Below are 21,440 nucleotides of genomic sequence, written 5' to 3' on the forward strand. Positions count from 1 at the left end.
ATGCAGGGAGGCAGGTCGATGTTCCAATAACAACACCTTTTGGCATGTTGTTTTCTGCTTCTCACTCTCCTGGCTCACGCCTGCTGTTTTTCAAAGGAAGCTGGCTCAGGCTCCAGCATCTAACTGGTTCCTGCTCGCACAGAGCGCCTATTCAGACCTGTTCTGTTCCTACTAACCGCTGAATGGGCGATGCCTGGGGTGAGGACTGAGGTACACAGCACTGTGCTAATAACCATGGGGGACAGGGAATGTTGGGGTGCAAGCGTGAGGAGGGGAGCCACCTGATTTGGACTGCAGTCAGCAGGATTGACGTTAGCTGGATGGCCGTGAGTAAGGAGCTAGACGTGCTGTTCCAAGAAAGAAGAGGGCTCGGTGGGAAGAAATGGGTGTGTGTGTGATGTGATACAAAGCCCCCTTTCTCCTCTAGCTCCTACACACTGTGCTTGCTTTTGGCATACAGCACTGAAAGAACTGGAAGGTACTGTAGTAATCCATGGCACAGAAGTCAAAAACACACAGCAATCAGGCTAAAACACATATACATGATTCTTATAAGTAAATAAGTGCGGCTATTTCCACCCATTTGAGGTTGTAGAAAATCGCTTCAACACCTTTCATCTTAATTCAGATCAAATGAAAACAGCTAAATAACAACTTACACTGACACTGAAATCCAGGGCATTAAACCAAAGGTCTCTAATCAAATAAAAGATTAAATAGCTCACAGTAGTGGATCATTACTCTTTGCAAATATTTACTTACACACATTCTTAGAAGCACAAAGATACACACACAGCAAGCAGTGGAGCGCAATCAAGTGGTCTGTTGCAGAGGAATGTGTTTTGGCTGAGACTTGACTTGTGTATCCTGTATCAAAAGTGAACAAGTGCTGTTAGCTTTAGCATACGTTCCACTTGTGTCTGCTGTAACACAGGCTATGAGCCTCCCGGCTGAACCAACACATGTGCGCACCTACAGATGCACGCGCATGCAGATTTCATCTACTGACTAGGTGCTTCATTAGCGGGGTATGGTGGGCTTGAATGCTGAAATTCATTAGACAAAAGGATGAATGAAACATATAGTGATTAAATTCATGGTGAAAATGAATATAGATCAGAAACACAACAACAAGATGAAGGAGAATAACAACAGAAAAAAAAACACATTAAACAGCAAAAACTATAGTCTAGGGACGCCAGTGGAATGACTAAATCTGCACCATTTCTGTCCATTAAAAAAAAGAAAAAAAGATTAACCTTTGCTCTTGCTACGCATTCGTCATTGGCGCATCAAACCCTCCAGTTACAGGGCCCAAGATACTGGTTTACTGTCCCAAGGCAGATACGGATTAACTGCTATCAGTCTGGCCTTTGCCCCTCCAACACCGCCTCCATTTAGAAATGGCATTGGTGGGGTCTAAAGGGCTCGGAGCTAAGAAATTTCTGCTACCGGAGCGCACACTTTGTGTTTCTGTGTGTGTGGTTATATAACTGAAGCATGTTCTCAAGCACATGACAACATGCACACAAGGGGACAGATGAACAGACGAAGAGACGTGAATATGAGTCGATGGATATTTATGGCAGAGTCCAGAATCTGTAAAAATATCTGAGGCACGGCCTCAGCTAAGTTTAGGTTTTGGGAGCGTGTGACCAGTCGAATACGACTCTCGGGTAAGGCAGAGAGAAACTCCCACATGACCCCCCACCACCCCCAATATGAGCTCACAGTTAACCGGGGTTAGAGATGACTGACCATGACTGCATGACTAAAGTCACTGCTGCTCTTCAGCAGCTGTTTTTGACTTTACTTGTCTACGCTTCCAGTTTGTGCTCTCCGCATGTTCAGCAAATGATGCTGGGTCATCATATCAACATATCTAACAACTGTGGCAGAATCCAGAAAAAGAGAATCTCATTATTCTTTAATCAGACGACATCACCGGCATGAAAAGCAGCAGGAAGACAACAAACACAGAGAAAGAATTGTATTTTCCCAAACAATGACTGATCTACAGGCTAAAGTGCTGTGCACAAATCCTCATTTTGCAACTTGAGCAAAAAAACAAGACCTCAGAAGAATAGTTGCAAATGTCACCATTTAACTCTGCAACTCAGAAGAAGAAGTAGACCAGAAACTAGCAATCAGTATGAAGTAAATAAGAAAAAAAAAGTTATATCCGGCTTAGTATGGGGGATATATGACCAGTAATGTCAATGGGTTCAATGACATCATGTTGTCTCTCCTGGTGGGAAACAATAACTACTCATGACCATTTCCTGTTTTCCTATCAGCTATGTCTCCTTTGGGGTAAATCCTGCATCCTGCAACGCAAATGCTTTTAACATGTATATAGAGCTAAAGAAGAAACTACCACAACTATGGTACGGCCTCATAAAAGAGACAGAATATTGAAAACATCTGAACCACGAATGTAGCAACAGCTACTCTAACAGACTTGTAAAAACATGAAGAGGAGAGATGTTGCATCTTACTGAGCTTGAAAATAAATGTTCCTTCCTCCCTCCTAGCGCTACAATTATAAATGCTTGAATAATGCCTCAGCGCCTCAGTACACCTATGTGCAATCTCCTTAATTTTTTCTTTTGAAATGCTCTCTTCACTTCTGAAATAATCAGTGAAGAAAATCTATAACAAAGAAGGACTACCTCTACATCCCTCAGATATGTTGTACATATAAGTTATGTTGCCGCAGGGGGGGAAAAAAAATCACATGGAGGAGAAAAGGGCTCACATGTAATAACTGCAAGCTCTGATGATCCTAAAGGACACTTATGAAAGACCCTGGAGCAAAAAACACCCATAGCTAGCTGAAATTGCAGTCAGTGTGGGCCATGCAGCGCAGCTCAGTCAAAGAATCCTTGTCTCATAAAACCACCCAGGCACAGAAGAAATTGTGGCAGGGGGGCGGGTGAATGAATGAGCATTTGAGCAAACAACTGAGTGTTTACCAGTCAAAAGTATGGAGCAAGGCCATCCACCACACTGAAATTCCCACAGGTTAATGCAGAGTAAAGCCTCTCTGCAGCTGACACTTCACCTTTGAACTCCCTGTGAAGCAGGGGAAGCAACAAGAAAACTTTCCCACATGACTGAATTAGAGGCCATCATCTTGTTATTGCACACGTCTACCCTTGTAATTGCATTTACAAAAATTAAACTGGAACCGAGACGGCTCAATGCTTACAAGCACAAAGATCTTGAGACAGAAACTCCTCGTTATCTACATTCCACAGTAATGCCTTAGATTTAATACTCAGACAACGCACCATTTTCTGCTCTATGTCCAAGCAGTAAACAGCATTCTTCATCAAAAGAGCCTCTGTAGCAGCAACTAACACCCTGATTAGTGTTTGATCACGTTGTCATTAAGAACTTGTGTAGCTATTTTTAGGCACACATACTATAAAGATATTCTTGAGCAAATTGAATGATACATTCAAAGACAGTTCAAGAGTCAGAAAAACCAAAGCATCCTAGAAAAAAAGAATATACCAGGCCTCACTTAACCTGGAGTTGGCAGCAGTCTCCATGACTTCATAGCTTCTTCCCTTATGTGATGAAAAGCCAGACACCTGGCATGCTCTGTGGCACTTGGCATGGGTACACAAACAAAGAAACACTTCAAATTCAAAAACAATGCCAAATGCTTGCAGGTACAACACAGCATGAGTAATATCACCTCTTATATTGCTTCCATGTCACACAGTGTAAGACTTTTTGGACTAGAGTTCTGTTGACATGGTGAGAAACAAACTCTCTGCTTTTGAAACCTCTGACACAGCTGCAGCACAGACAGGCAATATTTTTTTCAGCTTATACAGACAGAAAAGAAAGAATATTAGAATATCTCTTTGACATTCCTGTAGCATTTCCAATGGCCATATGTCTCTTCTGCCTTTTAACTCTATTGAATGAAGCACTCATTCTTCAGGTATTTCCTCCAAAAAGGAAAGAGGAACAAAGACAGTGGTGATTTGCAAAAGGACGGAGGTTAGATAGTGCATGCTCAATAAAGCTTTTGTCAAATTAAACGGATTGATTCCCTTCTGTGTCTTACTCGGAGCACAATAGCACACTCTTTCTCACATACAGACATGCATGCACACTCCCACAGGGACTTGTGAGGCCCACATGTGCAGCTGTGGACTGTGTGTGAACCCCAGTTGGGAGGGGAGACACTGAGGGAGAGATGGATGGCATGCAGTGTTGTTTTCTGTTTGCTGTCAGTAAGAGCTTTGCCATCTGTAAAAAGAAGAGCCCGCACCAGCGTCAGTGCAACTTGTTTGTCACATAGAAAGATTCCTCAAACAACCCCTCTGTAAACTTTGCAACAGCTGCAGACTGCAGACAGAGGATGCACTGTACTTTGGGGAGCACATATTTGAAAGTAGAATTTCATTTATCGGCCAAACTGGTTGTGCTCACAGTTGATCAATCGGGACACAAAAATTAATTTAAAAAACCCCCAAAACAAAACACTTTTGCTAACATACCCAACTTTGAAATGCTGTAAACTAGACACAGCAATGCCAGCAACAAACATAAAACAAGCTTGCAAAAGTCAGACAGAGGCGATTGCCCATAACAAAATTAAATCTGCCCTTTTACCTGCAAACTGAGCGCAATCTGACGAATGTACATCATATTGAGATCTTCCAGTATCCACAGTTTTTCCTCCATGTTTGCGTGCTTATCAACTGGCATCCTTTAGGCAGGTAACGAAAAGATAGACTTCTTTTTGAAGTTGTCGAGTTCAGACCCCTACCCCGCAGGAACCGGGGACATTGAGTTCATTATGGCAGTGTCCTGTTCAGTCGTCAATGATTAAGAAAGAAATCAGTGCGTAAAACAACGCGTAAAAGTTCATCTCCGCATCCAAAACAAGCCGAGTAGGACCGGGAAAGCAGACAAGAGGTGGAGTGGATGACAGCATCGACTGCACTGTAGCAACCCTGTCCATAAAATTCCCCCAACTCGTTCACGGCGCGTATTCTTCTTCTGTACTTTTCTCTCCGGGCGACAACGATCCTCTCAAACACCCACAGTCAACACCCAGCGGCAGCTGGAAAAGAATGGAGGCTTTTAAAATGCAATTGTTCTCTTTGTGTCTCTGTGTCCCGACTGTGAACGCCGTCTGTCCTCTTTGACAAGAGACCTTTTCCACAAAAGGGCATCGCCTCTGCGGGAATGATAGGCACAACTACTCCACTGTGTGCGCCCTCACGCTGCCCAACTCGGCGCTAAATTAACCCCTACGACGCGCCTCTGGTGTTGATAATAACTCTTAAAAAATAAGAAACGGAGGAGAGAGAGAGAGACTGCCAAAGCAGAACTCACGCCCATAAAGCAAACACAAACATAAAGCAAATACCGCACCAGCACGCAAGCACAGCGGGGCGGAGAGCTTTGTTCATCTTAATAGCCTGATAATAAATGGAGAATTACAGTGTCAGAGTGGAGTAAGAGTGGGAATGTACACCGAAATATCACAGAAAACCGGCTTAATTCAAGAAGAGGTGCTTCAGGAAACATTTAAACAGTGGAAATACTCATATTTGACTCATTTTGTACGATTAACTTTTTTAAAAAAATATCACGTATCCCAAAAGAGTCGCTCAATATACATAGATCAGGGTCACACGCGTGAGCACAGTTCAAAAAGACCTGCTTTGAAAACAGACTGCGCAAACCTTTCATGTATCAGTGGACAACTGTTAACTCTCCAGGAAATTCTTAAAATATCCAACAAATATTTTTGGTTCTTCAAGTCATTTTTTTGCGTGTGGGGGTCCTTATCAAAGCGAGAATATTCCCTACTTTGAAAATAAAGCGCTTCTTTCCACGCCAGAAGTCGGTCTCCTTTCCAAAGATCACAGCTGGCTGCAGTTTCCTGTGTTCTCAACAGAGAGAATCCCAAAGTTTCACTCCATGTGACTTTCAGCCACAAATTCCCCTGATGGTTGCGTTTATGTCTGGGAAAAACTGTTTACAGTCAATCGGAATCTGCTCCACACAAAATACGGTGTGGAAGAAAAAACAAAAGTCACCCCAGTCTCCTCTCCAGTGCGCTCATGCCCGCGCTGCTGTGATGCGTGTATCCTTCCTTGTGCTGAGCAAACCACAAGCCGACCCCTCAACAGGAAACCGGCGTTACGTTGCAGGCTACTTACTCACTCAGACACATTAATTAAAAGGACACAAATTCTTCTGCTCTTTAACACTGAGGTGAGTCAGAGGTCACCAGAAAGGATTCATCATTAGTCAGATCACCCCTTAAAACAAAGTTACATGACATAGTGACAGGATGTTTTCCCACCACATTCCTCAGTTTTACAAGATATTTGGGATGACTCTTCTCTACACACATGTCCATATGGAACTCCATCACCCTGGAGCATGTCTCCTAAACTTGTGAACACATGCAAACAGTGAAAACAAAAGCGCTGATTAAGCCCTTTCACCTCAAAGAGGCAGAGCCAGGGGCGCCAGCAGTAAAGCCAGGTCATTTCCCCAAGAAAAGCCTCCACCCTTAGAGTTCAAATCAGCCGGCTAATCTGCTGCAGATACCAACATATGCAGTAAGACAGGAGATTTATTGTTCCGGGGGTGGAAAAAGAAATAGTTGAGTTAAAATGCAAAGAGGTGCTTTTTGGCATCTCTTTGTGTGAGCGTGTGCGCGTCTGACTGGATACATAAATCACTCAGAATCTAAAATCACATGCAGCCGATCCTCTGTGAAAGGTGACCTGGCATGCTGCTGAAATGGAAAAATGTTAATCCAACAAGACCTCAGAAATATGCTGAACTCTGTACTACTGTACTAACCTGTGCTGAAACAAACTTAATAAGTCAGCTTATCTTATCTTTATATGTTTTTTTAAAGAATGAACAAACAACAAAAGATAAAATCAATATAAAATATATAAACTACTCCAATATCACTTAATCTATTTAGTTTGTCCTTAAGCTCCATTACAACAGCAGCAGTTCCCCGAGGCAGAACTGGCTGCAGGTAAATCTCCCTGCAGTAAACCACAAAGACTTACATATTATGACAAATGCCTAGAGGCTGAACAAAAACAGACAGAAAACAGCTATTATCTCAATGACAGGGCATACTGACAGGCGGTTTAACCAGCTCAAACACTGCATCTTGGCCCAAAGCCACTGAGAATAGGGCAAACTCAGCTAGCCAGAGACAGCTGATTAGAGGGATGTGTAGAAGCCTGACACCTTTGGGCCTCACCGATTTTGCGATGTTAAATAGCAGTTACCTGATTGACTGTTGCATTAGCAGTGACTGTTCTTCTGACTGAAGCAGGGCCAGATGTGCTAATTGGCTGCTATGAGGGAGCCAATGTATTACACAACCAGTTAATCCCTCACCAACTCTGAGGTTTAATGAAAACAGAGAACACACACACACACACACACACACACACACACACACACACACACACACACACACTGAACCTTGCATAATAGAATCACAGAGGGTTGAACCTCTCTAAAGACAATACCCGGTGCCTCTGTTGTTCCTGAAAGGAAGTGTGGAGGAATATGGAAAACTTCCTGTCTGTACACCTAATCGGCTGGAGGAAAACACACTGGAGTCAAAGCACAGAGTGACCTGGTGGTGCTCTGCCAAACAACATTAAACAGGAAATATTATACCTGCCCTGTGCCCTGTGATGGACCAGCAGCCTGTCCAGAATGTGCCCAGCATCTTACCTCACGTTGGAAAAACAATTCCGAAAGATGGATGGATGAAAAGCTGTTATACCTGCTTTAACAAGTTATAAGATTGCCCCACATATCTCCACAATGTGCACTTCAAGTTTCAGCTCAGGATACCAGACAGATCCTTCATTCTGCCAGGCCTATAATAAACCTGATTTTAGCTCTGCTCCAAACAGGCTGTTTCACTGTCTGTAGTTCTAATTCCAGCAGAAGTGCTGCTGCCCACGGTCCGTTCAGCTTCACGTCTGTGAGTGACAGAGCACAGCAGCAGCACGTTCAGATGACCACAGAGGAAACAGACCTGAATGAAAGATTCTGTCGCTTCCAACATATTGTGTAAATATAGTCAAAACCACAGCACAGCTGTTGTTTTTAACTTTAGTGAGTGGTGACTTGGCAAACAGGATTCAAATCAGGATTTAGAATAAAAGAGCAGCAGCTTGGAAAATGGCAGTAGGTGAGAGCTAGTTAACAGGCGTTTTAATGGGCATGGTTCAGCCACTGTTTTTTACTTGTTCGGCTGTCTGACAGCAGAGACACATCAACATGTAACACAAACTGGTTTTATTGGGCGCTTGGCTGTATAATATACAGAAACTGTCCGTCAGCACTGCAACTGCTCGGGACACAACTGCTTGGGTTAGCATACATGAATCTAGCCGAAACAACAATGGTGGGGCTGTTCTTTTAGAATTTAACTGTGCAACTTGGACAAGTCTTTTTCTCCACTTTAACATGACACCCATCTGTAAATCTGAAGTCAGAGGTGCTTTTCAATTTAGCGAGAAAGAAAAGAAACAAGAGGTTGATGTTATTGTGTAGGACAGACATTCTGGAGACACTTTGTTATGTTAGAAAAACATAACAATGAAAAACGGCAGTGTGCATGTATACGTTGGAAAAAAAAGTACTTTGGCTTAAAGACGGATTTATTATTGTTTTAATCTTTAAAAATCTTCCACATGCATAAATGACAGAAAGGGCTGGGTTTGGTGGCACAATTCAAAACACCCAGGTTTCCTTTATCAAATGTTTTCAAATGTCAAAAAGCAGAAAGACATGTTGTAATAAAACATCATCGGCAGATCCCACAAATCTGAACACAGAGTATTCCTATTGTTTAGACCAGCAATCCATAAATATAAAATAATATTAGGGAGATAAAAAAAAAGAGTGTAAAGAAAATAATCATACTGGTGATTTTCAAACAAATGTAATGTTAAACTTCTAATCAGCATTAATGAGTAACTCGATTATTTCTTTATGTAAATCGATATGTGTAAAAAGTTAAATGCTGTCTTTGGTCTGAGGCACAGTGTGGCGGCAGAACAGGGCAGGGAACCACACGAGGGCCTCAGGCAGCCGTGCCCCAAACCACAACAAAGAAGTCTGACTATCATCAAAACCAAATCTGAAATCTGAACTCCACCACGACTCCCACTCGCTTAAATTACACACAGGGACACAGACAGCAACCCACGCTTACATACACAAATGCACATCTAGACATAAATAGATATAAACAAGTTGTAAGAAAAATGGTCTCCAAATTTAGACAAGTGCCTTTGATCATGCTCGCAAATACTGTTGTTAAAATGAAACGGGATTGTTACAAACGTTTTTCACACGTTCAAGTAGATTTTTGGTCACACAGAAGAAAAAAAAAGACCTCCCAGACCACCAAATCAGCCACTGTACACCAACATTTAACACAAAAAGTCACAAAGGTGAAGTTTTTTTTTGTTTTACATTAAGATAAAATTAAAATATTTTGTGATTGCACACAGTGAGGGAAAAAAATGCTCCGATCAAAGTAAGAACAGGCGCACAGAAACAGAAAATCTGACTCAACAGACTGGAATATCACAAGACTTCAATTACTTGGCAGTGTTAGGGTAGTTTAAGGCAGACACTGCTCAACATGATGAGAGCCGTGCGTGATGAGCTGTGAAACCAGACATTTCATAAGGAAACCCCCTCCAGAGGTCAGTTCTCAGTTACAGAGCATGAAAAACCTGCGGCGACAGCCACAGAGTCATAACTCAGGCGCAGAAACGGTGTAATGACATTGTAAATCGCAACAACAGCCTAGCTTGTTATTAGGTGTATCGGCTTGAAGTGTGATACACTTAATAAGAAATCTGTCCAAATGATGGAGCTTCTACTTTAAGGTTAGGTAAAGAGGATGTTGTGGTGATGTGTGCAACGCTGAAGATGAAAAGTCAGACATCCGGCTGCAAATCACGCAACAGATATTCTTCTTTCATTGGAAATCCCATACTGTAATAGATGCCTTCACCCGAACCCATGGGTTAGCATACAAGATCTGGGCGAGGAGGCTGCCTAAGTCAGGGTAGTAGGCCAGGGAGTGTTTTAAGTGCTTAGTTGGAGGGCTGATCTTATTTCTCAGTATCACCCATTTTACTGATAGCTGTGAAAGAAAAACAGACTCTAATACAGACGACTATAGAGACAGTTCAGCAGTTCAGCGGCAGTTTGGCTGCTCCCCAGAATCATTGCTGACTTTCAGGAACGCTAGCTCAGCTGGTCACAGGAGACTGCAGCATCTCATCACTCTGAAGGACCAGACATCTCAGTGAAAGAGGAACTCTCTCGTTAGGAAATTCATCTCAATTGATTTCTTGCCTCAGGGGTGCAGGCTGTGCAATATACAAGGACATGTGTGTGGCTCAGGGAGGATGTGTACACCAAGGCAATTCATTTACGTTTTTTTTTAAAAATGTGAATTATTTTCTAAAATTAGTATTCATGACCGTAACATGAATATAAAGTGAACATTTAAAATTGTGAAGGGAAGGAGAAAGACGCGGCTCAGCAGCTGTGCAATGTGAAATGGAACAATGGCTCCCCCTGCAGATTAAGCAGCTGCAACAGCAAGATGTGCCGCCGAGGGAATCACTGTTTAACAGTGCAAGTTACAGAGTACTTCACAGAGAAATAATGGTTACACACAGCCTGAAGTGAAAAAGCTTTGATGTCTGTGTGGTGCACTTAAAAGCCTCTAATCTGGGGAAGTAAAAAAAAACAAGAACAACAAAAAAAAGGGAAAAGGATGTAAAAAAAAAGCTCCTGTTTGTTTCCAACTAAAACCAGACGTGACAAAGATGACTTTCACAGACACGAGAAGTTCAAAAAGAAGAAGAAGAGGACAATGTTTCCAAATATAAACAGTAAGATTATAAAAACAAAAGGTTGAAAACCTGTAGTTTTATTAGGCATGAGGTCATGCCTGCTGGACTATAAAACTTATTTTTATCACTGATTGATGCCAAGGCGCTGTTTGTTTGTGGGTAAAAACCAAAGCAAGAGCCACTAATTGAAACATCTGCAGAAACAATACAAGACTAAACACCTGCAGAGGAGACATTCAGGAAACTACAAATCAAACAAACACTGCATCTTTATGCTAGGTTTAATACTTTTGCCAGCTTGGAACGAGGAGGGAGAGGACCTAATGTGGCATTTTAATCAAAAAGGTATGGAAAGGCAGCATTACCTTATACGAACTGAAGGTCTTCGTTGTTTATAAATTCCCCCCTCGATTCAGAATATTCAAAAAATAATCTTCAGCACTGGAATGAACTTCTTGATAAAAATGTTTCTTTCATATTCACATGACACCGTGCAAATGATTTATCTTGCAGCCACTAGCATTTCTTAGGTTTTCTGACTGGCTGGCTCATTGTACTCGGGGGAATTATGCAGTGAGGGTTGAGTTTGGACACAGGCACAGAAAGATAATAATGCATAATGTGCCCTTTATGTAAAACCAACAACATGTTGGGTTTAATTTTTTTATACACATCGGTGATTTTGTACTGCGCTTTTTCTTCAGTTAGTGAAGTATTAATTTAACCTAACTTCAGCAAATACACTGTTTAGAAGCACATCAGATGTCAATGGGGAAAACAATCATGCCGGATATCTATACTGATATGAACTGGGTTATGTTTTAAGAAGAAAAGGATGTCACATAATTTGAGGGAAAGGTTCATTCAACTTACAGAATTTAAAGACATGCCAGAAATCTAAGGAAAGAAATATGCTGGACATGATGCTTTCTCCACAGCTTCTCCACGCCCTTTCACATTTGCTACATATGCTCAGGATAAATCTGCTCTCATCTGTGAAAAGCACAGGAGGTCGGCGATGGACCTGCCAATTATGGTATTCTATGGCAAATGCCAGTCGAGCTCCACGGTGCCAGGCATTGAGCACAGGGAAGACTAAAGGATGCTGAGTCCTCAGGCCACCCTCATGAATTATGTTTCTGATTGTCTGGTCAGAGACATTCATACCAGTAGCCTGCTGAAGGTTATTTTGTAGCTCTGGCCGAGCTCATGCTGGTCCTTCTGGCACAAAGGAGCAGACACCAGTCACGCCGATGGGTTAAAGACCTTCTACGGCCCTGTCCAGTTCTCCTAGAACAACTGCCGTCTCTCCTGGAATCTCCTCCATGCTCTTAGATTGTGCTGGGAGACACAGCAAACCGTCTGGCAATGACAAATGTTGATGTTCTGTCCTAGAGGATTGTGTGCAGCCTCTGTAGGGTCCAGGTATCACCTTATGCTACAAGTAGTGACACTGACACTAGTCAAATGAAAAGATGAGGTAGGAACAAATGCCAGTAATCTTGACCTGTAAAACAATTCCTGCTTTGGGGATTGCCCTATTGTTGTTCGACTTCACCCATCGTTAACTGCAATAACACCAAAGCAGCTGAAACTGATTAACAACCCCCTCTGCTACTTAACTGACCAGATCAATATCCATGACGTTTAACTGACTGTTTTTTTGAGCAGTGTAGCAGAATCTTCCATAAGAATTCTTCAAACTCTAAGTGCCTTCTTCAAATTACCCTTTTGTTCAAACAATGCCTCCAATTGATTTTCTTAAATTAACTATGAAACATAAAACAGCACATCATAGCATCTGTGAAGCTGTAATTAGCAGAAAAGTTCATTTTCTGGCTAGACAATTAATCACAAGATTGACTGATTGCAGTGTATTTCAGTGTGACGTACAAGAAAAGTCCAACAAAACCACGAACACTACTATAAAGGTGTATCAGATGGCTGCATGCTGTGAAATACTTTTAAGGCAGTTTTTGACTGATTTTTCCTTTGTGCTGTTATGACATTTTGAAGCCCTGATTGGCCATCCTATTTTACTGCTGTCAAACGATGCAAACTGGCATTCGATCTGCTCTACCTAATATCTTTTTGGCAATATGATTGACACTACAAGTGCTTTTTCACATCGAAATGCGGCTCACATTTGATGGTATAGTCACAAAGGTATTCAGAGTATCATTCATATCTGACGGCATGCATAATTAAACATCAAAAATCCGCATGAGTGAACACCTACAATGATCGCTTTCGTTCCTTGAGGTAGGCAATAACGAAAAAACACAGGGACAGACCACAGAAAATAAGTGCTGAGACATCAGCAAAAAACCCAACCTTACTACAATATGTGACAGTGCACCGTCTGCCACTGGGCCCAGTAAACACACACATTAAGACGCAGGCATGCTGGCAGGGACTTGTACACTGTGCAGCATGCTGGGAAAGCAGACATGCATAGTAGAACCATCTGCTCTCATAAAGTCAAACACCTGCTTGGCATCAACAAAACAGAGAACATCGCTGGCGCTTGTGCCCCCTTTGCCCTCTCCTCTCCACGGTAACATTCAGAGAACTCCCCATTAGGCTGCGCTGCAACAAATTTAAGATGCGGCTGTGAATTCAGAACCAACGCCGCACTAAATTATTTGGTACAAAGAGCAACACAATACCTACATCTGAAACATCCACAGTTTATCGGTTATTACATGCCGTTCACAGTAGGGTGCAGTCGGTCATTTACCTTGAACACATCACTTTGTATCTCAGTGAGATTACACAAAATGAAAACAATAGCCTGGATCAGTGCAGGAACGGGCATGCACAACACACCCGCTTGCCCCTCTGAACATTTCTCAGTATTGATTCCTTTCACTGTGCGTTCCCCTGTATAAAAGAGAGGCCCTGACTCTATCTATTTCATATTAATGTTAGGTGGTTATAAGCCTCTTTGTGCAGAAAAAGAAATGAAAGACAAGACCAGAACAAAAAGAGCTGTAGAAAAAGGTGTAGCACAGTGGGCTGACATAGACATGCCCCATATCCTTCAGCCTTATTGAATGTGTGGAATTGAAGGTTAATGACTTGTCCCTGGTGAAGTTACAGGCTAAAGTTAGAATATGAAATGTTGCAATGAACCCACACAGCGTGCAAAGCGAGTTTTTTTTTTCCCTCACTGTTGCCCTCTTTGGCTTCTAGGGCCATACAAGATGTAGGAAACCTCAAACCTCGGGGGTTTTATAATTTCATAAACCCAAATTCCAAGCGCGACATACAAACGCCAACATCTACAAAGATTTCTATTTCAAGCACAGCATGTTTGTCAGAGAATGGCATTTTTCTTCATGGAGACAAAGCCGCTCGTGTTTCTAAGCCCTCGGTAATAAAAGGGGCTGACGACAAGTGCCTCGGACTGTAAATGATACCGCATGTTGGAATTTGGGTGTGCATGTGTGCCTTTTTGTCAATGTTTAACAAAGCTGTACTCAGTGGGGGTCTTGTGTTAGAAGGAAGAAGATACTTCTAACATAAGACAGTCAAATGATGTTGTGCAGTGTGTTTGAGCTTGGCTGAACAAGTTGGCTGAATAATAAAAAAAAAAAAAAAGTAATTTAAAAAACAGAGACTAAAGGAACATAAACCAAATCGTCTGTGGCTTTCCATAAGTAAAGAATCTGGATCAGTAAAGTGGGTTAGCCCTGAAGTATGTGTCAAAATGGACCCATTTCCCTGTTTCATCAGGGGATCTGAGCCCGAAAGCAGTGGAGTGGCCCACATAATATGGCTCTTGGGAGAAAGAAGGTGTTAGGAATGATAGAATTAGAAGAACAACGACTGGCAAACGGATACAGAACAAAGGGTTTACCTGCTCTACATTCCATTAAATTTACCATTTCTGTCATACAATCCAGAGGAAATCACACAGCGCTGTTCTACTACCTTATTCAGAGCCTATTCTAGTTCATGTCATATTTCTTTAATGCCATGTCGCAGCCATTCATACTCTATACGTGAGCTTAGTTCACAACAACGGACGAACACAAATCCTTCCATTGTAACATTACCCTCTTTCCCAATATTACGAGAGGATGGAGACAAGAAGGGACTTGTATGGCAACAAGTCTGGGTTACTCTGACTCAAAAGCTTTATCCACCTCACTAACTGAGGTAGTAACTGAGTGAGACAGCTCTGATGATGCATGGAGGAAGTTTCCCATCTGGGAGAGTGGGAAAGTATCCAGTGATTAAGCCTCCAATACTTAGCTCTCTGTCTGTCTGTTAACCGAATCACTGCCAGTGACAGCCTTACACAGGACAGCGTATGCTGGGTGAACAAAGGAGAATATGCAATGGACCTTACTCAGAGAGACACTGGTGCTTAGTCACTGTCTGTATGTGTGTGTCTGTGTATGCGTATGAGGCAGGGGACGACCGAATGATCACATGAATGACTAACAGCAAGTTTAAAACATAAGCTTTCATTCATAATACTTGTTGGTACGGTAGGCAGGGACTTCACAATGTACAGCATGTGTGAATTAGATACTGGCTGTAAGTGGGACTCACTTCCTCTATGTGCCTATATGTATATTTTACACGCCTGTTCTGCTATCGGTCTTGTCGCCTTGTTCACAACAAAACCCTTTAATGTGCAAAAGCGCATATCAGTGTTTGGGTGGGGTTTACTTGCAACATAAGAAGCAGCAGACCCTCAGCTGTTAAACTGCACCCTGACACCAGCTGCCAAATAGAGACACTAACCACACAGCAAGACCAGAGCACTTATGTCCTTACACAAAGGCAGCCTAACTTTCCATTCACAGCAGCAAGAAGCTGGAAGTAGATCACTGAACTAGAATACTGTAACAAAGCCACAATAGAGGGTAAGAAAGTAGTGCGCTAACACTGATTGCCTAAAAATGAAAAGTCCCCACAATAACCCTGAAATGTAGTTTTATCTTTTACCATCATGAGACTAACCATCTCTGCAACCCAAGCATTAAAAGTTTTATCCACCCAATGGGCCTTATAGATAAGATAAGGCTGTGAGGAAAGTGCTGCCAGCACACAAGGACATTCTGTATCTCTGAGTCTAATGATGCGTGCATGTTTGTGGGTCACAGAAACCCCAACAAACAGGTGTACTGTACATTTTGTTTTATATGTAACACAATATTTTTCCCCTTGGCAAATGTAAAGACTCACAGCAATGATGAAATTCAAACAACTGAGTCAGTGTTGCAATGGCAATTTAGTTTATATTATACTGTCAATACAAGAGCTTAAGGGCTTTTGTAGACACACCTAGACTACGAGGTGACTGTCAGCTGTTTCTTTGAATAGCTCACTCACTGAGTAAATGAATAAATTAGACTCAAATCACTATTAAGACATTAAGAATTGTTGATGTGAGTTTTCATGCCAAACAACAGATCGTTGTGTTAAATAATAAACTACAGCATAACCTTGCCTTGCTGCATGAAAATAATAGAAATTGGCGCGTGGGTTGAGTTCAACAGTGAAAGAAGTTAGAATCTATTTAATACTTTATTTGAAGAATAAAGCTTTGTTCTCACTATCACCAAACACATTAGGCAAACAGTCCAGCCATTACCACGGGGAACAATGGCAGGCCATTGGTTGAATTTTACCCGAGGCTCGACGAAACCGAGATTAAACAATTTTAATTTGTGCGAGCTCACAGACGCTGCGTGGGAAAAGTCCTCCGCAATGACGTCGCCATTAAAAAAAAGAAAAGAAAAGTTAAACATTTACTGGTTAAAACATCAAACCCAGAAAGTCTCCCAGCAGACAGCTCCAGTGGCGAAGCTTTGTTTAAGAAGAGAGGTTTCACAATGGCTAAACTTTTCCCTGGCATCTCTCCTGTACCCCTGCAGTGTTAAAAATGCGAGAAAGCCCTGAGGGTACACATGTGAAACACACACGCGCATGCACCCACACACACACACACGCGCACATATCTCTATGTAGGGCAGTCTTCAAGCAGTTATTCAAGAATTCAGGAAAGCGGAGTGCATCCAGTCTTCAGAAAGCTCAGGCCTCTGAGTCCCTTCCCAGGCATTTCACGCCCCAGAACAGTGTTTAGTTTTTGGCAACAGTGCAGCGCAATAAGCCAATTGTTTTTTTGTTTTGTTTTGGTACACAGGCCTGCCTTGAATGTGAGACTTTCAGCATTCCTTCAAAGTGAGTCTTCACTCAGCGGGTGCACGGCTTGGGGTGCTTTGTCTTTGTTGGCAAAAAGTGTTTTTCCCGACAACATCTACGCGACCTCTCTCCCTTCGTGTGTGCTCTCAGGCAGATATATGCTTACATAAAGAGGTCACAGTCTTCTGCCAGGCCACATGAAACACCAGAAGCGGCACTTGGAGGCCGCTGCCTCTGTGAACTATAAAACACACGTTTAAACATCTGGAGAAAACATACTGGTTTGTAACTCCAAAGTAGATCAAATATTACCAAGGTGCAACAGTTTCGACTGATAAAAGGTCATAAATGAGTAAAAACAAAACAAAGCAAATAAACCTTTCTCTAGCTGACTAACGTGTTCTTTTTATGGCCAAATGATAAGCAAAGACAGTTAGTATCCAAAATTTCACTAAAGCCACAACTATGTTCACTTTGGATACTTCCTTTAGAGAGCCTGTGGCTACACAGGGTGGAGGAGAGCATGACACCAAAGCCAACCACAACCCAAAACTGTTAAAGCTTTTTCCCAACAGAAATGGCACACTCCCAGACCTTGCCATACACTGTTGCAGGCTGAGAAAAGAGTGTGGGTGGATGGGCGCGCCATCGCGTATACCTAACCACTTCCTGGCCCTTTATAGCTGGTATTAGACACAGCGCTGTGGACCAGTGTGGTCCATCCTTGAATTAAACATGGCACGACGGCAGAGCAATGAAATAGTGGACATTCCACCACCACCTCCATAATAACTGCACTATCCCAATCTCCCACCGCATGCCTGGCTGGCTTCAGCTGAAAGAACAGAGCTGGTGAGGATGGAGACAGTGTGTGTGTTTGTGTTTTTGTGTGTGTATAGACTGTGTACAGATACACTGGTGGCCTTGTGGATCAGAGTGAGAAAGCAGATGTGCTCTTCGCTCCCACTGAGCAGGCAGTCAAAGGATCGACGAGACGGCTGCAGTGTGGACATCTGTACAAATCACTTGTTCGCTTTCTCACTCTTCCAGCTTGTGGCCATATCACCCTGTCAATTTGTGATACAAAAACAGCAGAATGCCTCGGCTCTATGCCGCAAAAGACGCAGAGAGAGAACACTGCAAGACAGCCAGCCAGGACCTTTATGTTTCGATAATGTAGAGACACTCGAATTACATTCAAGCAGCATAAAAAAAGCTTGCCGTGGATGTAATATATCTAAATGTCGAGCAGAGCCTGGCAATATTTTAAACATTTGAATATTTTATTTGCATAACTAATTGCACTACTTAAACAATTTATGGAAATCACCAACGTCTGCCACTGGATTTTTTTAACGCCATTTAAAGGATAAAAAATATGCAATGCAAATTCATAATTGCACTCCTGTATATCTGATGGAATATAAGGGCCTGGATTTGATAAATGGTGTGTGCGTTTCATTTGTTGATAACATGTCACTGACTTAGAAAAATTCGACACAGGCCACCTTCGCTCGCACATATTTACATAAGAGAATCAAGTGCTGGCACATTCGCACAAACGTGATACTCCCTGGCACTGTGAAAACAGGGTGCTTTCACAGCGCTTCATTGAAATGCTGCAGATTGGTTCCACGGTGGCACAGAGAGAGCCCCGTAACACAGGGAGCCAGAGGAAGGTCCCAAGTTCCTGAAAGAGGATCATTAGCATTGGCAACAAAGGCAGAGACACAAATTACTCTTGTATGAGAACCAGTGGAAAGCAGATTACAGAGTTAAGGAAGTGATCATTGTTGTCGTTGTGAAAAGAAAGGAAGTCTTTACCCTGATAAATAACTAATACAGAGACCGGGGGGAAGTAATGAGAATTAGAGGTGGAATATTTATGAAGCTAGCTTTGAGGCTGGTGTTGCTAGTCATTTCTTATCAGTACTTCAACTGTTTTTGGTTTAATTTCCCAAAAGAATAGACAAAACAGTACAAAAATAGGTAAACACTAACCTTCACTAAAGCCCACTGGCTAAATTAATGATTACTATGTAATAAGGTTAATAACTCCTGCTCTGCACACTAAAAAGACTGTGCTATTTCCTCATCCCTCTTATAACAGTGCCTTTGAGAATGTTTGTTTATGCAATTTGTAAGCTCCTTTTTTTATTTAATGTCTGATCTTCAGCTCGCACCACCTGATAGAAACCAGACAAGACATGAGATCATCCCCTCCTGTCTGCGAAGCTGTACAGACTTAACCACATTAACACCGCTGCACATCTAGTGAGTGTAACTGGCCTGTGCGGGCCTGTGTGCCAGATATGATATATACAGGCTCCTCAGACGCCGGATCCGAGTAAATCTGACTGCGGATCAATACGATGGAGTGTGCCTCACCTCCCAGGGGTTAGTAGTGTTTTCTTGTGACATGAATTATAAACAACAGGTGAACATACAGTTGCCTGACAATGTTTATGCCTGCACACGGTTATAAAGCAAGTGAGATTCAGGGATGTAGGAGAGAGCAAATCAATACCCTGCCTTGATCGTTTGCTATATTGCACCATTAACATTCCTTATGTATCCTCTTACATCTGGGCCTCCCCGTCTCTTTGCTCACACACACTGTTTCACACGTACACATCCCCTTGTCTTACTCCTGTCTGGCAAAACAAAATCCCAATCATCAGCTTCCAGAACTGCAGACACATCTCATATGTGAGCGTACTTTTAATTTAGCAGATCCAAAAACAACAAGGACGTGCTTTTGACTAAAAGCAGTTTAAAATTAACATGCAATCTAATGAGGGCTCACAGGCAAGTGTGCATGTCTGGAAGGGAGTGCAAAGAGAGGTGCACAGAGGCAAGACTTCCACCCAAACACTATTAAAGTGGATCGTGAGTAAAAATAATTAGAGGTAAGTTTGGAAGTCACTTCTAAGCCTGCCTGCTTTACTGACAAACAGTGGCTAATATGAAGCAGATGCTGACATGGGCGATTTGTAAGCAGGAAGAGGGAAAACATGCAGGAAGAATTGCAGTTCTAATCCAGTGACAAACAGCTGAGGGGGGAAAACACAGGACTACAGCTTTGACCTAGTTCCCAACTTATTGTTGAGGATGTATTGCCCAGCAGTCAAAAGTGAAACATTTAAAAAGAATTAAAAGTGAATTGCTTTGAGAAAGTTTGCAGATAAAATGTCAGAGAGATGTATAATGATTGAATAATGTAATACATTTAATGAAAGAAAAAGAAAAGCATCTGAAGGTTCAAGCATCATAACCAAAACTACACAATACAAGGCTGAACCTCTCGGGGATATTAAAGCCAACCTCACTGGGGAAGTTACCATAGAGACACGTTAAAGTCTCTGCGGGTACATTATTAGTTTTTATTTAGAGTCGGGTAAAGCGGTTTGGAAATGCTGCAATTAGACGTTTAATTTGAAGACGTGAGCGCAGCAGCAGCAGCAGCTCTCCTGTGCAATTTAATTACGTTTTTTTGTGTGTGTGCCGAGCAAAGCAGGCTACACTCTCGCATTCGGAGCAAGATTAAAAGTCTACCAGATATTTTGGTTTGTAGAGGGAGTGAGATCAGTCGAAGTTGTAAACAGAGCATTTCTCTTCTCTCTCTCTGTGTGTGTGTGTATGTGTGTTTGAGACGGCTGCGATAAGAGAATCGGAGAATCAGAGTCTACCTGGGATGTGTCCAGGAAAACGCTCTTTCTGAACTTCCCCCGCCGTATCTCCATTTCAAGGGCAGAGCCGCGAGCAACGGTGGCTCTCGCTGTTTGATTTCGGCAAAACATCGTTTCTGCTTTCTGGCAACTTCAGTCAGGGCAAGCCCCGTGTGGAGCGTTTTAGTTCAACTTGAATGGAGCGCAAAGCGTAAGAAGCCGCTTCGAAAACTGCCGAACAACCAAAGCGCACAAGAACCAGGTTGGCATAAAAAACAAAAAAGCCCACAAAAATTTAAGCAACCACCCCAAAACACCGGCGCTCCTTCTGATGTGAGAGGCTGAAGCAGGTCTTCTGGCAGGAAAAGAGCGATTGAAGGGCCTTTCCTTGTCAGCAGTTTCCCAGTTTTCACAGCACTGTCCCGAGTGCGTCCAGCAGTGACACAGTGACACCCCATGTGGTACAGCTGACTGAGACCTAACTTTGCCCTGCTCTGCATCCAGAGACCTCTACTGGTGATGAATGGCAGAGACTCACTATTGCACTTCGAAAACCCTGTTGCAGGCCCACTTTTTTTCTTTTTCCTTTCTTTTTTCTTTTTCACTGAAGCGATTACTTGGAAACTTTTTCACAACACAAACTATTTAAGCATTAAGGTGTAGTATGCACCATGAAATAAATTACATATAA

At 42.4% G+C, this 21,440-nt stretch overlaps 1 protein-coding gene across 4 annotated transcripts in view; it reads right to left on the bottom strand.

Annotated features, from left to right (window-relative positions):
• The window catches only part of rtkna (rhotekin a), a 53,172-nt gene extending 31,980 nt beyond the window's left edge, over positions 1-21,192 (bottom strand). For 3 of the 4 annotated variants that reach the window (XM_005729356.1, XM_005729355.1, XM_013909909.1), the window contains exon 1: positions 20,771-21,192. In XM_005729356.1, the coding sequence (XP_005729413.1) occupies positions 20,771-20,881 (111 nt within the window). In that variant the 5' untranslated portion in view covers positions 20,882-21,192. Of the gene's footprint in view, positions 1-4,635; positions 6,126-20,770 lie in introns of those variants that run through there. The other variant, XM_005729357.1, reaches the window with a different exon arrangement.
• Between the last annotated feature and the right edge of the window lie 248 nt (positions 21,193-21,440).

Source organism: Pundamilia nyererei, unplaced genomic scaffold (assembly GCF_000239375.1).
Source record: "Pundamilia nyererei isolate P.nyererei 1_Seehausen unplaced genomic scaffold, PunNye1.0 scaffold00033, whole genome shotgun sequence".
Classification (NCBI taxonomy): domain Eukaryota; kingdom Metazoa; phylum Chordata; class Actinopteri; order Cichliformes; family Cichlidae; genus Pundamilia; species Pundamilia nyererei.